The 14,622-nt window shown below is 42.6% G+C and overlaps 1 protein-coding gene across 1 annotated transcript in view; it reads left to right on the forward strand.

The window, feature by feature from the left end:
- The window catches only part of sash1a (SAM and SH3 domain containing 1a), a 131,594-nt gene that overhangs the window by 66,218 nt on the left and 50,754 nt on the right, over positions 1-14,622 (forward strand). Inside the window, 6 exon segments of the mRNA XM_078405532.1 lie at positions 1,101-1,151; positions 1,278-1,327; positions 4,393-4,433; positions 8,093-8,182; positions 12,513-12,625; positions 13,946-14,047. Coding sequence (XP_078261658.1) covers positions 1,101-1,151; positions 1,278-1,327; positions 4,393-4,433; positions 8,093-8,182; positions 12,513-12,625; positions 13,946-14,047 — 447 coding nt within the window.

The raw sequence follows: 14,622 nt of genomic DNA on the forward strand, positions 1-14,622 counted from the left end.
ACATTCCAGGTCGAGACCCTTCTTCAGTTCAACTGCTACCTCTCTGTTCTCAACAGAGTGGAAGATACTGATCTACACACACATTCTGTGAATCAAGTTACATTTCACATCAGGTTTTTCACTTAAGATGAGTAAACGTCGCTCTGAAGGGGTGCAAACTTTCCGATGCATTAATCCATGATCCCATAGCACCGGGGAAGTTCCAACTTGTGTATTAGCTAATATTTACACTACATCAACACCACTAAAAGAGGTTACCTGATGATTGCTGTTTGTGGGATTTTGTTTTGCATAAATTGGAGGCAAAGTTTCCCGATTACATCTGCTTTAAAATTCATTGTCTTTGAAGGCATCTGGGATATCACAGTCGAGAGATGAAAATGAGTTCTATAAATATCTGGGGTCTTGGAAAATTTTGATAGTGTGGTTATGGAAGGAATGTTTCCACATGTGGCAAGAACGTAACCAGTGGCCATCAAATATAGTCACTGGGAAATCCTGTGAAGAATTCAGGAGCTACTTCACCCAAAGAGTTGCACAAATATGGTTGAAAAAATCTATTGCAGGTACATTAGGTGGGAGATATACATTAGGTGGGAGATTGGACAAGTGTATGAAGGAGATGGGAAAAGAAAGTAAAATCGATGGATTAAGATGAGGCAAGACTGGGAGAGGCACAAATTGACTGGGCCAAGTGGCCTGTTTCCATTCCGTGAGCACTCTGTGAGCTCAGTTTCACATTGGATAATGTTGTTTTAGATTGTGGGCACCCTGTCAGTGGCGTCTGCTTTAGAGTCGAAGTTTTTAAATACCAGTGGTATAACTCTGGCATTGAGGAATCGGAATCAGACCCAGGATTAGGTTTCTACTGTTATTCGAATCCTCTTGAAACCTGTAATGAAAAATCTTTGCTCCCTTATTTTGAGTAGTTCCATCTCTATAATTTAGTTTTCAGACTTGTTTTGGCACTTTTGATAAACAGGATGCAGTAGCTCCAGTGATTCTAACCTATTTTTCTCCTTGAATTTGGCTTTGATATTTTTGGATTGAAAACTGCCACGTTCAATGACTTACAAAGACTGCATGTGTTCTGGTTTTAGGAAAGTCCGGTTGCCAATCCACCATCCCCACAGCTGCTGTCTGAGACTGGAGTGAGTATGACTTCCCTACAGATCCTCCTGGATCCTTTCCAGGAATTTGATAAATTCATCCCGTGACTTCAGAGCAGCTCTGTTTTGTTTTTTGAAGTGGTCACTGACTTTAATTTTCTCTCCCAGGAGTCACGTGCATTGGGGAGTGCAGTATCAACACCAGAGAATGAAAGGAAGTAAGTAATGTTTATATCACTAAACACTCTATATTTGTTACTTTCAGATAAACCCACCGGCATCTGGAAGCATTTACAATTGTTGCTTAGTTTCCTTAACACGGGTGTGTTTGTGTCACAATCTCCACCCATTTTTGCCTGTGTGATGATTGCCAAGCCATCCTGATTAAACAATGCAATCTCATCCCATTATCAATTCCATTGTCAAACTCGGGGTCTGGCTTGTGATGGAGAAACAAAGAACTGCAGATGTGTAGGAAGAAACTGCGGATGCTGGTTTAAACCGAAGATAGACACAAAAAAGCTGGAGTAACTCCAGTGGGTCAGACAGCATCTCTGGAGAAAAGGAATAGGTGACGTTTTGGGTCGAAACCCTTCTTCAGACTGAGAGTCTAACAAAGAATTGCAGATGGTCTATTATACCAAAGATGGACACAAAATGCTGGAGTAATTCAGCGGATCAGGCAGCAATCTCTGTAGGAAAAGGATGGGTGACATTTTGGTTTGGGACCTTTGTCAGGGAGAAAGTAGAGATAGGGGGGAGGGAAATGAATAACTGGAGGCAAGAAAAGACCAGGACCAATTTGTCATTTGTTGTGGCCCTGATTGGGCCTGGTCTTTTCTTGCCTCCAGTTCTTCACCTCCCCCACCCCTACTTTCAGTGTGAAGATGGGTCCCGACCTAAAGCATCACCTATCCTTTTCCTTCAGAAATGCTGTCAGACCCGCTGAGTTACTCCAGCACTTTGTGTCTATCTATGGTTTATGATGGGTTGTATTTATTCCTGTTGGTGGGAACACTGGACTCATCTGACCTTTCAGATTGGGGCAGTCTGAAGAAGGGTCTTGACCCGAAAAGTCACCTATCCATTTCCTCCAGAGGTGCTGCCTGACCCGCTGAGTTACTCCATCAGTTCGTGTCATAGAAACATAGAAAATAGGTGCAGGTGGAGGTCATTTGGCCCTTCATTGGGTGGCCCTTCAGCACCACCATTCATTGTGATCATGGCTGATCATCCACAATCAGTAACCTGTGCCCAACGTCCCCATGTCCCTTGATTTCACTAACCCCTACAGCTTTATCGAGCTCTCTTTTAAATCCATCCAGTGAATTGGCCTCCACTGCCTTCTGTGGCAGAGAATTCCACAGATTCATAACTCTCTGGGTGAAAAAGTTTTTCTCACCTCAGTTTTAAATGGCCTCCCCTTTATTCTTAGACTGTAGCCCCTGGTTCTGGACTCCCCTAACATTGGAAAGATATTTCCTGCATGTAGCTTGTCCAGTCCTTTTATAATTTTATACGCGTCCTTTTGGGTACCCTTCACGTATTTTGCCTAAAGAGTGGTTTCCTGCATAATGTCTTAATTTATAATGCCAGTACTGTGGTTTTCCCTCTGGCATATGTGATTCAACTTCTTCCATGCCCTGTTAACTCTTGCTGTTCTGATTCAGATTTCCCTGATCCATAACCACACTACCTGTGCCAGAGTCCTTTCAATCAAAAATAAACCTAAACTACTGCAGGATTTTTCTGACTCCCATCACCATATTTGCTTCTGCCTGGGATGTGGTATTCGGAGGTTTCTCTGAATTGTCCCTGCCAAGGTCTTCTGTCTCAACCAGGGCTTGAAAGTTCAAACTTTTTTCAGAGATGCAGCACGGAAACGGGCCCTTCGGCCTACCGAGTCCAGCGATCATCCCGTGCACTAGAGCTATCATACACCAGGGACAGTTTACAACCTTTTTACTGAAGCCAAATAACCCACAAACCTGCATGCCTTTAGAGTGTGGGAGGAAACTGGAGCACCTGGGGAAAACCCAGGGAGAACATGCAAACTCCGTACAGACAGCACCCATGGTCAGGATTGAACTCAGATCTCTGGCACGGTCGGGCAGCAACTCCATCACTACGCCACCCCTTTGAACAAATCTTACCCGCGCACTTTGATCCAAATGTAAACCACCACTCTTGATGGCTTACCACCTGTTGTATTAAGCCCTTCATCTCAAAGCCTGCTGAGCAAAATGATGGACACTCTGATTACTCCCTCAGGTATATCATGCATTGATCCTGCCACTTCCAATTGCTGGTATCGAGTTTTCCAGCAAGCCATTTACCTGGTATTGTGTTTTTATTCTTTAATGCAGTCATCAGTCATCTGGTGCTTGTTCGGACTGGTGAACAGTAAGTGTTTCTCTGCAGGATTTGCTCCTGTCCCTTCAACCTCCTAATGCAGAACTCACTTATTTCCTTTCTTTTGCTCTCCATCGATCGTCAAGGCAACTTGCACTGTACTGGCATTGTGAGGTGCAGGTACAACGAAAATCTTGCTTGCAGCGGCATCACAGCCATAGAAACTCCTACAACACAGAAAACGTGAATAAAATGTAAATTATCCAAGACAGTGAAAATAAAAAGATTATGCAACAAAAAAAAACCAAGACATTGGTGCAAAAGTGCAATTCGAAAATTAGTCCAAGATAGTGCAAACAGAAGTGGTCAGTAGTGTTCTGCTGTCAGGATAAATAGGTCACTTTCAGATTGGCAAACTTGAACTAATGGGTGCATTAGAATCATAAGAATCATGCTGCATGTTATATGGCCCATCCCAGGTTTGCAGCACTTCTTGTTGTTCAACCTGGCCACGGGAGAAGACGGCAGGAGAAGGGAAAGACATTGTGGCCTTCCATCACAGTGAGGAGAGGACTGGAGGAGACTCACTGTGATGGATGTTTCTTTGATGGATGTTTCTTTTTTTGTGTGTTTTTGGGGTTGTGTAATTTTAATGCCTATTTAATGCTTTTATTGTTGGACTGTGGGTGACTGAATTTCGTCCAATATTGGATGACAAATAAAGCTATCTTGAATCTTGATCCACTAAAATCCAGGTGCTTAAAGTGTTGTTCAATAAAACATGTCGAACTGGGGTCTTTTACTATTCCTGAATTGATTTACATATTTTACTTGCACCCTCCATTACTTTGCTGATAATGATCTATCTAGTTTGTGGAACGAACCCCACAAATGTTCTGCTCTCTGACACATTTTTTTAACTTTTGAACAGGCATTTGATTTGTAAGTCAAACTCAGAAGATGGATCTGTTGGTGAGTGTGATTATTTTTTGTGGATAATTAATACAAATACAACCAGTGAAATGAAATATCCTTGGCATTACAATTTAATCATCCACATATTTATCTGCCTTTTGTGTCTGTCTATTGGGCTATGTATCTATTGTCTTTCATTTTATTATCAAGCTACCTTTATCAATCTGCCTATCGCTTTTTCAATTCTCCCTCCAATCATGTACGTATCTATATATTTTTAACATGTGTATTTATCTCTGTTTGCTCATGGGATTAGTGTAAGTGGGCACTTGATGAGAGGTCTGGTCAAAAGGCTTGTTTCCATGCTGTATGACTCAAAGATCTGATGATACCATGCAGAGATACATTAGTATTTTCAAACAATCACCGATAGACTGATTACAGGTAAGTAGATGGATGAATATCTATCTATATGGAGGCATTCACCTTTACATTTATATAAGAAAATAACTGCAGATGCTGGTACAAATCGAAGGTATTTATTCACAAAATGCTGGAGTAGCTCAGCAGGTCAGGCAGCATCTCAGGAGAGAAGGAATGGGTGACGTTTCGGGTCGAGACCCTTCTTCAGACTGATGTCGGGGGCGGGACCAAGGAACGATATAGGTGGAGATATATATATGTATATGTGTGTATGTATATGTATAGGCAAATATGTGGGTGTGTGTATATGTATATGTGTGTATGTATATGTATATGCATTTATGTGGGTATAGACAATAGACAATAGGTGCAGGAGTAGGCCATTCGGCCCTTCGAGCCAGCACCGCCATTCAATGTGATCATGGCTGATCATTCTCAATCAATACTCCGTTCCTGCTTTCTCCCCATACCCCCTGACTCCACTATCCTTAAGAGCTCTATCTAGCTCTCTCTTGAATGTATTCAGAGAATTGGCCTCCACTGCCCTCTGAGGCAGAGAATTCCACAGATTCACAACTCTCTGACTAAAAAAGTTTTTCCTCATCTCCGTTCTAAATGGCCTACCCCTTATTCTTAAACTGTGGCCCCTGGTTCTGGACTCCCCCAACATTGGGAACATGTTTCCTGCCTCTAACATGTCCAACCCCTTAATAATCTTATACGTTTCGATAAGATCCCCTCTCATCCTTCTAAATTCCAGTGTATACAAACCTAGTCGCTCCAGTCTTTCAACATATGACAGTCCCGCCATTCCGGGAATTAACCTAGTAAACCTACGCTGCACGCCCTCAATAGCCAGAATATCCTTCCTCAAATTTGGAGACCAAAACTGCACACAGTATACCAGGTGCGGTCTCACTAGGGCCCTGTACAACTGCAGAAGGATCTCTTTGCTCCTATACTCAACTCCTCTTGTTATGAAGGCCAACATTCCATTGGCTTTTTTCACTGCCTGCTGTACCTGCATGCTTCCTTTCAGTGACTGATGCACTAAGACACCCAGATCACGTTGTACGTCCCCTTCTCCTAACTTGACACCATTCAAATAATAATCTGCCTTCCTATTCTTACCACCAAAGTGGATAACCTCACACTTATCCACATTAAACTGCATCTGCCATGCATCCGCTCACTCACACAACCTGTCCAAGTCACCCTGCACCCTGCAACCTCATAGCATCTTCCTCACAGTTCACCCTGTCCAAAACTGTTACAACTGTTCGTTTCGTTGGGTTGCTGCTGTCTAAATTACCTAAATTAGTGCATCGTATGGGAGGCGCATTCCCAATCTCGTTGTACCCCTGGGTACAATGACAATAAAGATATATTGTATTGTATTGTATTGTATTGTATGTGTGTGTACATGTGTATATGTGTGTGTATGTATATGTATGTATATATGTTTGTGTGTGTATGTATATGTATGTATATATGTTTGTGTGTGTATGTATATGCCTGTCATCCAGCTGCCTTTGCTTGGCTTTATCTATTTATCTACATGCCTATAATAAATCTCTATCTCTGTTTGTTTGATAATACCAATGTATCTCTCACAGAGTCATAGAATCATTGAATCGTACAGCACAGAAACAAGCAGTATGTCCAACTGTGTCCAAGCTGATTACCCTATCCCATCCTCATTACCCCATCAATCTGTCTTAACTCTAACTCTATCTTAACTCGATCTGTCTTTAATTAATCCTCCTATTTGTAAGTGCCTTGGTGTTTGTTGTCTCTCTATTTACATATGCATCCAGCCGAGGACTTTCTCCCAGCCTATCTCATGGATTTGTTTATTTGTCCCATTACAAGATTGTGCCACATAGCGTTGGATCTTTGACACATGCACAGATTTTCACTCCAAGAAGCTCAATTTCCGGATTGTAACCTAATGAATCATTGCAGCAATATTCCTAGAACAGCTGGTTCTCCTCCCCACTGTTTCTCATGCATCCATGAAGGAATGGGTGCAAGCTTGTGACTTCAGCTAAGAAAGAATGCATTGGAACAAGGCCATCATAACATTTCCAACAATTTGCCAGGACTCCAAAAATTAAGTTGGGAAGAGTGATAAGACCATACATAGGAAAAGGCCCTGCTGGCTTTTGGACCTGCTCTTGTTATCCAGTAAGGTCAGAGTTGACCTCTATTTTTCTACCCAATTCTTGGAGTCCAAAAAGCTATTGATAAGAGCCTTAAATGTTGTTAAAGTCTCACTCAAGCCTCGTCAGCTGTCTGGGATAGGGAATTACAAAGGACACACAACGCTTTGAGTGAAGAGGTTCCTTTTTGTCTTTGTCATTAACAACCAGTCCCTCACACTGAACCTGCACATGCACTGCTCAGCTGTTCCATCTGGAGAACGTAGCTGTTACGTTGCCAAGCCCACTCATATATTTCAATGTGGTCACCTATTGGTCAACTTTCCTCATAGGGCAACTCATTCTCCCAGGAATTAATCTACTGAATCTTCATGTCCTCCAACGCAAGTATATCCCTATGTTAAAGCTCCACACCGTACTACAGATGTAATCTTCTCAAAAGGCCTCTACAAGATTCCTATTTTTGTACCCCATCCCAGTTGAACGAATGCAAGCAAATAATTTTCCTTCCTGATTCCTCTACTAACTTACTAACTTAATGGTTCTCTCAGAAGGGAACCCAAATCCCTGTGAAACTTATTTTATGCCATCAGACCATGTAAATGGTCCGCATCGATTCTCTTCACGCTAAAGTGCATGACTTCTCTTTTGGCTTATGATAATCCATCTGCCATCTTTCTCCCCTTTCACTTAACCTGCTTCATTTATTCCTTTGTGTCCTTCCCACAATTGACAATCCCACCCATTTGGTATCACCTGCACTTGAGGATAATGTGGCCGTAGTCCTTTCTATGAAGTCATTAATGTACGCTAATTTGTAGACTAAATCAGAGGAGCATCAGGCACTTTGTTCCAAGACCTTGGGCAGGTAAATTGGACAGCATACTGAGAACTGCACAAATAGCTGACAAAGCTCTCCTGGCTCCATGGTTAACATGGAACATCATTCCCCTGGGATTAGGGCTATGGTTAATTGTGCTGCAGCAATTCCCCGGGTGACTATTTGACTGTCTGAAGACTTATTAAAAGCAACTGTGAGAATGTAGTTGGGGAGAGCTGCCATCATTCCTCGTTGAAATGAAGAGAAGGGGAAAGTTGATGCTGCTTAACTATTTTGCCTTCTTCTTGCAGGAAGTGCTGATTGGAAAAAGAAAAATAAACCCTTTTGGCAGGGTTTTCGGAAACTGCAGAAAGGGAGTGCAGTGCGGGAACTATGCAAAGGTAAAGTTATGATGGAAGGAGCTTTCATTTTAACTGTGGTTTGAGGCAAGGCCGTCAGATGAAGGAGTGTTGGGAGAGATGACAGTTCTCCAGCATTGTCCTGGAATTTCCAGTTATTAAAGAATAACATCCTTTGATGCGAGTAAATAATAAACGAGTGCTCCAAAGGGTCATGCAAATGTTAGTTTTCTGATGACAGGTTCTTTGTTCAGTGACCGACGAGAGATGGGGAAAACATGCTGTATGATTGAGTGATGTGATTCAACCTGGGAGATCATTTGATGACAGTTAACTTGCCAGCCATTGAAAATTATAAAAGCAGATTAATATTGTGTCCACGGTATTTCATTAAATGCATCCACAGTGGTAGCTATTTCCTCCTTGAGTTTCCAACAGAGACTTCTTGCTGGGGTTGGGCTCAATCCCAATCCTGTAATTGGGTCTCCCATTTCCCACATACATTTATATAACACTTTTGGTGCAAAGAAAAGTCTTAAGCTGCTGTACAGGAGTGCCATTAGTCAAGTTGGACTGACATTTGTAAGGACCCAAAAGAAGAAAAGAAAGGTGGACACATTAAGGAAGAGAATTCCAGAGCAGGGCCTTGTGCAGAAACAGTGCCCTCCATAATGTTTGGGCCAAAGACCCATCATTTATTTATTTGCCTCTGTACTCCACAATTTGAGATTGTAATTTGTTATGGGTGTCTTCTCTGGTGATGCTCTGCCAGGCCTGTATTGTAGCCATTTTTAACCTATGCTTGTTTTGGGGGCTAGTCCCCTTCAGTTATCTCTTCAGCATATAAAAGGCATGCTCAATCGAGTTCAGATCGGGTGATTGACTTGGCCACTCGCGAATTGACCATTTTTTAGCTTTGAAAAACTCCTTTGTTGCTTTAGCAGTATGTTTGGGATCATTGTCTTGCTGTAGAATGAACCACCGGCCAATGAGTTTTGAGGCATTTGTTTGAACTAGAGCAGATAAGATGTGTCAAAACACTTCAGAATTCATTATGCTACTGCCATCAGCAGTTGTATCATCAATGAAGATAAGTAAGCCAGTACCTTCAGCATGCCATACATGCCTAGGCCATAACACCCCCTCCACCATGTTTCACAGATGAGGTGGTATGCTTTGGATCTTGGGCAGCTCCTTCTCTCCTCCATACTTTGCTCTTGCCATCACTCTGATATAGGTTAATCTTCTATAACAAATCTCAAATTGTGGAGTACAGAGGCAAATAAATAAATGATGGGTCTTTGTCCAAAACATTATGAAGGCACTGTAAGGTGTGACTACCAGTACATGACTTGGATGGGGAAGTGCCATGATCTCAGAGTGGTGCAAGTCTGCTGAAAATTAAAGAGGTAGGGATTTGCAAACGTACCACGTTTTGCAAAGGCCTTTTAGACCACCCGATCTACCTGCGACTCCACCTCCAAGGAACCGTGCACCTGCACGCCTAGATCCTTCTGCTCTACAACACACTCCAGAGCCCTACCATTCACTGTTTAGGTCCTGCCCATGTTAGACCTCCCAAAATGCAACACCTCAAAGTTCTCTGCATTACATTCCATAAACCATTCCTCATCCCATCTGGCCAATTGATCCAGATCCTGCTGCAATTTTTCACAGCCATCTTCACTATCTGCAAAACCACCCACTTTGGTATCATCAGCCAACTTGCTAATCTTGCGTGTATGTTCTCATCCAAATAATCGATATAGATGACAAACAGTAACGGGCCCAGCACCGAACCCTGAGGCGCACCACTAGTCACAGGCCGCCAGTCCAAGAAGCAACCTTCCACCATCACCCTCTGCTTCCTTCCATGAAGCCAATTTTCAATCCATTCAGCTATCTCTCCTTGGATCCCATGCGATCTAACCTTCCAGAGCAGCCTACCATGCAGAACATTGTCGAATGCTCTGCTGTCTGGATAAAATGTCATCTGCCTCTTCTCTGCCCAACCTTCCATCTGATCTATGTCTTGCTGTTTCCTCAGATACAGGGTTTAAACTAGATTGGAAGGTCCTGCATGGAAGCATAGTTTGTAAGGTTAGACTGCAGGGAATCTGCAGTCAGCTAGCTAATTGGATTCAAAATTGGCTTAGAAGAAGGAGTCAAAGGATAGTTGTGGTGTGGAGGATTGTTTTTTTTTTAAATTGGAGGCCTGTGACCAGTGGAGTACCACAGGGAATGGTACTGGGTCCACCCTTGTTTGTTATCTACATTAATGATGTAGATGATAATGTTATTGATATCATTAACAAATTTGTAGGTGCCATCAAAATTGGTGGTCGAGTAGATGGTGAGGATCTCAGTTCACAACAAGATCTCGATCAGTGGGGAAGGTGGGCCAAGGAATTGCATATGAAATTTAACTCTGACAAGTGTGATATTTTGAACTTAGGCATGTCAAACCGTAAACAGTAGAGCCCTAGAGAGTGTTGAAGAACAAAGAGATCAGGACAATGCAGTGAAGAAGGCGTTTGTCATACTGGCCTTCGTTGGGAAGGGTATGGAGTACAAGGTTGGGACATCACAATGCAGCTGTTGTTGGTGAGACCACACATGGTGTACTGTTCGCAGATCGGCTTGCCCAGCTTTAAGAAGGATATCATTAAATTGGAAGGGTTGCCGAAACAATTCACCAGGATATTACCTGGACCTGCGGGTTTGAATTATATGGAGAGGTTAGCTCATCTGGGATATTTCTTTGGAGCGTAGAAGACTAAGGTGTACACGATCATGATGGCATGGATAAAGTGAATGCTCACAGTCTTTTTCCTAAGGTAGTGGATTGTAAATCTGAGGACATCGGCTTTAGGTGAGATGGGAGCATTTAAGAAGCACCTCAGAGCCAAATTGTTCACTTGGAGCGTCTGGGATGAGGGAGCTTTAGGAGCAAATACAATTGTGACTTTTTAGAGACATTTCAAATTATATAGATTGGAAGGGTTTAGCAAATGCTGGCAAATGGGACTAGCCCAGAAAGCCAAGGTGGTCAGCATGGGCAAGTGTGCTGTAGGGCCTATTTCCCTATTATAATTTCCCATGTATAATTTTCTGACTGATGGATAACCTTTACTATCTATGACTCTATGATTAAGGGAGATACGATTAAACTTCTGGAGTTTCTGGAAAAAATTGATAGTGTTGATAAAGAAAAATTACTTGCACTGATTTGGGGGGGGGGGTGTCCCGAACAAAAATGGGACAGAATATTAAACTATTAAACTTGAACTTTCTACCAGTGAAATCATAGTCTTTTGACACAAAAGGGGTGATGGAGATCTGGAACTTCCACACCCACAGAAAGCAGGTTAATTAGAAATTTGAAAGCAAATATTAATAACATTTGGACACAAAGTGCTGGAGTAACAGCAGCTCAAGCAGTATCTCTGACTGACCCACTGAGTTACTCCAGCACTTTATGTCTTTTTGTATAAACCAGTATTTTTCAGTCCCTTCTGTTGTCTTCTTAGTAAAATTTTGTTTGGGTAAAGTTGGGAAAATGGAATTGAGGTACAAATCAGCCAGTATTGCTAGTGGTTGAATGTGTTTGAGGGCTGCACACCCCATCCTGTTCCTAAGTACAGAAGAAAAGTGTTCACGATGCAACCTTCTACCACTATTCTTAGGTACCACATGGTATACGGTGGAGAAGGTAAATGTTTATGGCTTTTCTATGTCTGTATAAAAATGTAATGTATATGGAACATAAATTGTAATACTAATTCAGAAAACCACTCTTTGCATTTCAACATGGTAGTTTGGGAAGCTGAGTTCAGCTATTTTTTATAAATCTGATGTTTATCAGTAAGGTGAACAACCTTGAAGTTGGAAGACTGTCAGTAAAAATCCAACCGGGTCATTAACTGCTTGTCCTTATCTGGTATGGCTCCTACATGATTGCAATCCAAAACTGATTAGGTTGATTCTGAGCTCCATTTTGATTTGACCAAGCCACTGATTCTGTTGCATCAAATGTGCGTCAGAGAACATTGCAACCTGTCACTGCTTCTTGAGAGCACCCTGGATTGGACATCACATGCCACCGTTTCCAGTGGCACCCACATCCCAGTAATGAATGTTCAAAGGATCTCAAAACGTTAACTTTCTCACACAAGTGCACACATGCTAACAGGGCGATTTACTAATTTTCTTGGTTGTAAAACTCTTTCGATTTAGATCTTCAAATTTCAAAATGCAGGGAAATGGCTTGTATTTTCTCGGGGCAAAACTTCTCCTGCAGAGGGTTTTTGAATAACACGGAGATTTGTTTTTCTCTCTTCCCGCACTTCACGTTTTTTTGGGGGCCGCAAAGGAGATGATGTTGGATTCGTGGCCAGTGAGATTACCATGAGTGACGAAGACCGCATTGAGCTGATGATGATGGTCAAAGATAAGATGATAACAATAGAGGAGGCGCTTGCCAAGGTAGAGGTATCTGTGAAGATTTGGAGTAATCCATGCATACGTTTGTGGTTTCTTTTTATTGACATTCTCCCCCGTCACAGCTCCTGAGTCCGGTTTGGGTTCAAGCCGGCCATTCTTCAAATTTCCTCGGCCCCAATTGTTATCAAGTTTGATGTCATAGAGTCATAGAGTGATACAGTGTGGAAACAGGCCCTTCGACCCAACTTGCCCACGCCGGCCAACATGTCGCAGCTACACTAGTTCCACCCACCCGCTTTTGGTCTATATCCCTCTTCTTCTTCTGTCATATGTCTTTTAGACCTGCAGCTCCGTTGAGGCGAGCCAGGCCAACGTGTCATCATCCAGGTCAATCAGACCTCGTTCACCATTCGGTGGCCGGTATTTGGGGCAACTGGTGACTATGTGCTCCACTGTCTGTGTTGGGTCCCCACACTCGCAGAAGGCACTGTCCACGAGACCCCACCTCTTCATCGCTATTCCGTAGCGACCGACGCCTGTCCTCAAGTGATTGAGGGTTATCCACTGCTTTCGGGGCAGGTCCTGGCCAGGGACGTCTATGTCCCTCCAAACCTGCCCTTTCCATGCTCCTGTCTAACTGTTTCTTAAATATTGGGATAGTCCCTGCCTCAACTACCTCCCCTGGCAGTTTGTTCCATACACTCACCACCCTTTGTGTGAAAAAGGTACCCCTCAGATTCTTATTAAAGGCCATTTTATTCACATTTTGCTCTCAATCAATGTGCCTAGGTATTAATACATTATTAATGTAAATGGGTATCAGCAGAATGAGAGTAATATTGGGGGTGTCCGGGAAGGTAGGCATCGTTTGGTGCCCCCTGCAAGAAATGCCCACAGTTTATCACTAACCATTGCTCCCAACTGTGACAGAGTGCCCAGACTCACATATAAAACCCACACATGTTTTGAGCCATTGTCTTAGATGTTATTTACATTGGAAGAAATTGTCTATTTATTTAATAACTTTCACCACCACAATCTCCGGAAGCACTCTGTTTACACCCAATACCATGTTTATCATTATTATAGGAACGTTGGGAGAAAATTTGCACATGTTATTGTCACACAGACAGCACTCAAGTTCTTCCATCTCGTCCACAGGCGTGTAAACTTAAATTATGTGCCCAGGTCACTGGAGTGGAACTTGAATTCACAACCTGATTCAGACAGGAGTGGTATCAGGGCTGGCAATAACCACTCACGATTTGCAGGGATCCTGATATTTTTTGATGTATTCTCAACCCCACCCCCATCCCTGTTTTATTCTCAATTTCTAAAAAAATAATCTGAATTATTTTTCAGCTCAAAGAATATGAGTGTCACAGTAAGGTTTCTCCGAACGCAGATTCAGCCCACTTGGCACGTGGGACCCAGGAGCATTTTGACGAATCCTCCGATGGTGGTGTGAGTAGTTGAGTTAATGTTTCCAAAATCTATGGGGGTGGGAAGAGACAGTGGAGTGGAGAGGGAGTGGTGGAGCAGTCATAGAATATACTCATGACCGCTGCATTACCTGCATGGAGATAATGCAGCGGTCTTGTGCTTATCTTCCAACATACAGTATGTCCAAGTATTAGACCTATGCATGAAAGAGAGAAATATGCCATGATTTCCCGATAAGTGCCAGGCAGATTGTGGTTTCTTCGCTTGCATGCACAAATGGCGGAATCCTAAAATTGCAAACACTTATTTTCCTGAGAGGTTTGCTAAGAGAGTTCAAATGGGGAATCCACTTGAACAAACTGCAGCTTTGCTGATATCACTGAAAAGGAACAGCTGTAACAGATAAAGGAAGGTGTTAGCACTTATTTTAGATTTCTTCAATTGAGTTTATTTGAATTTCTGAACTGCATTGCAGACCTCCCAACTCATCCGAATTTGGCAGAAAGTTTCCGCTTTCTTATTTCATTTCCGCCATTCTGATTTCGCCTCACGTTTTTCTGCAAAACACATGTCCCGCCGCTCGCCTCACCTCACCG

The sequence above is a fragment of the Rhinoraja longicauda genome, chromosome 9 (genome assembly GCF_053455715.1).
Source record: "Rhinoraja longicauda isolate Sanriku21f chromosome 9, sRhiLon1.1, whole genome shotgun sequence".
In the NCBI taxonomy this organism is placed as follows: Eukaryota; Metazoa; Chordata; class Chondrichthyes; order Rajiformes; family Arhynchobatidae; genus Rhinoraja; species Rhinoraja longicauda.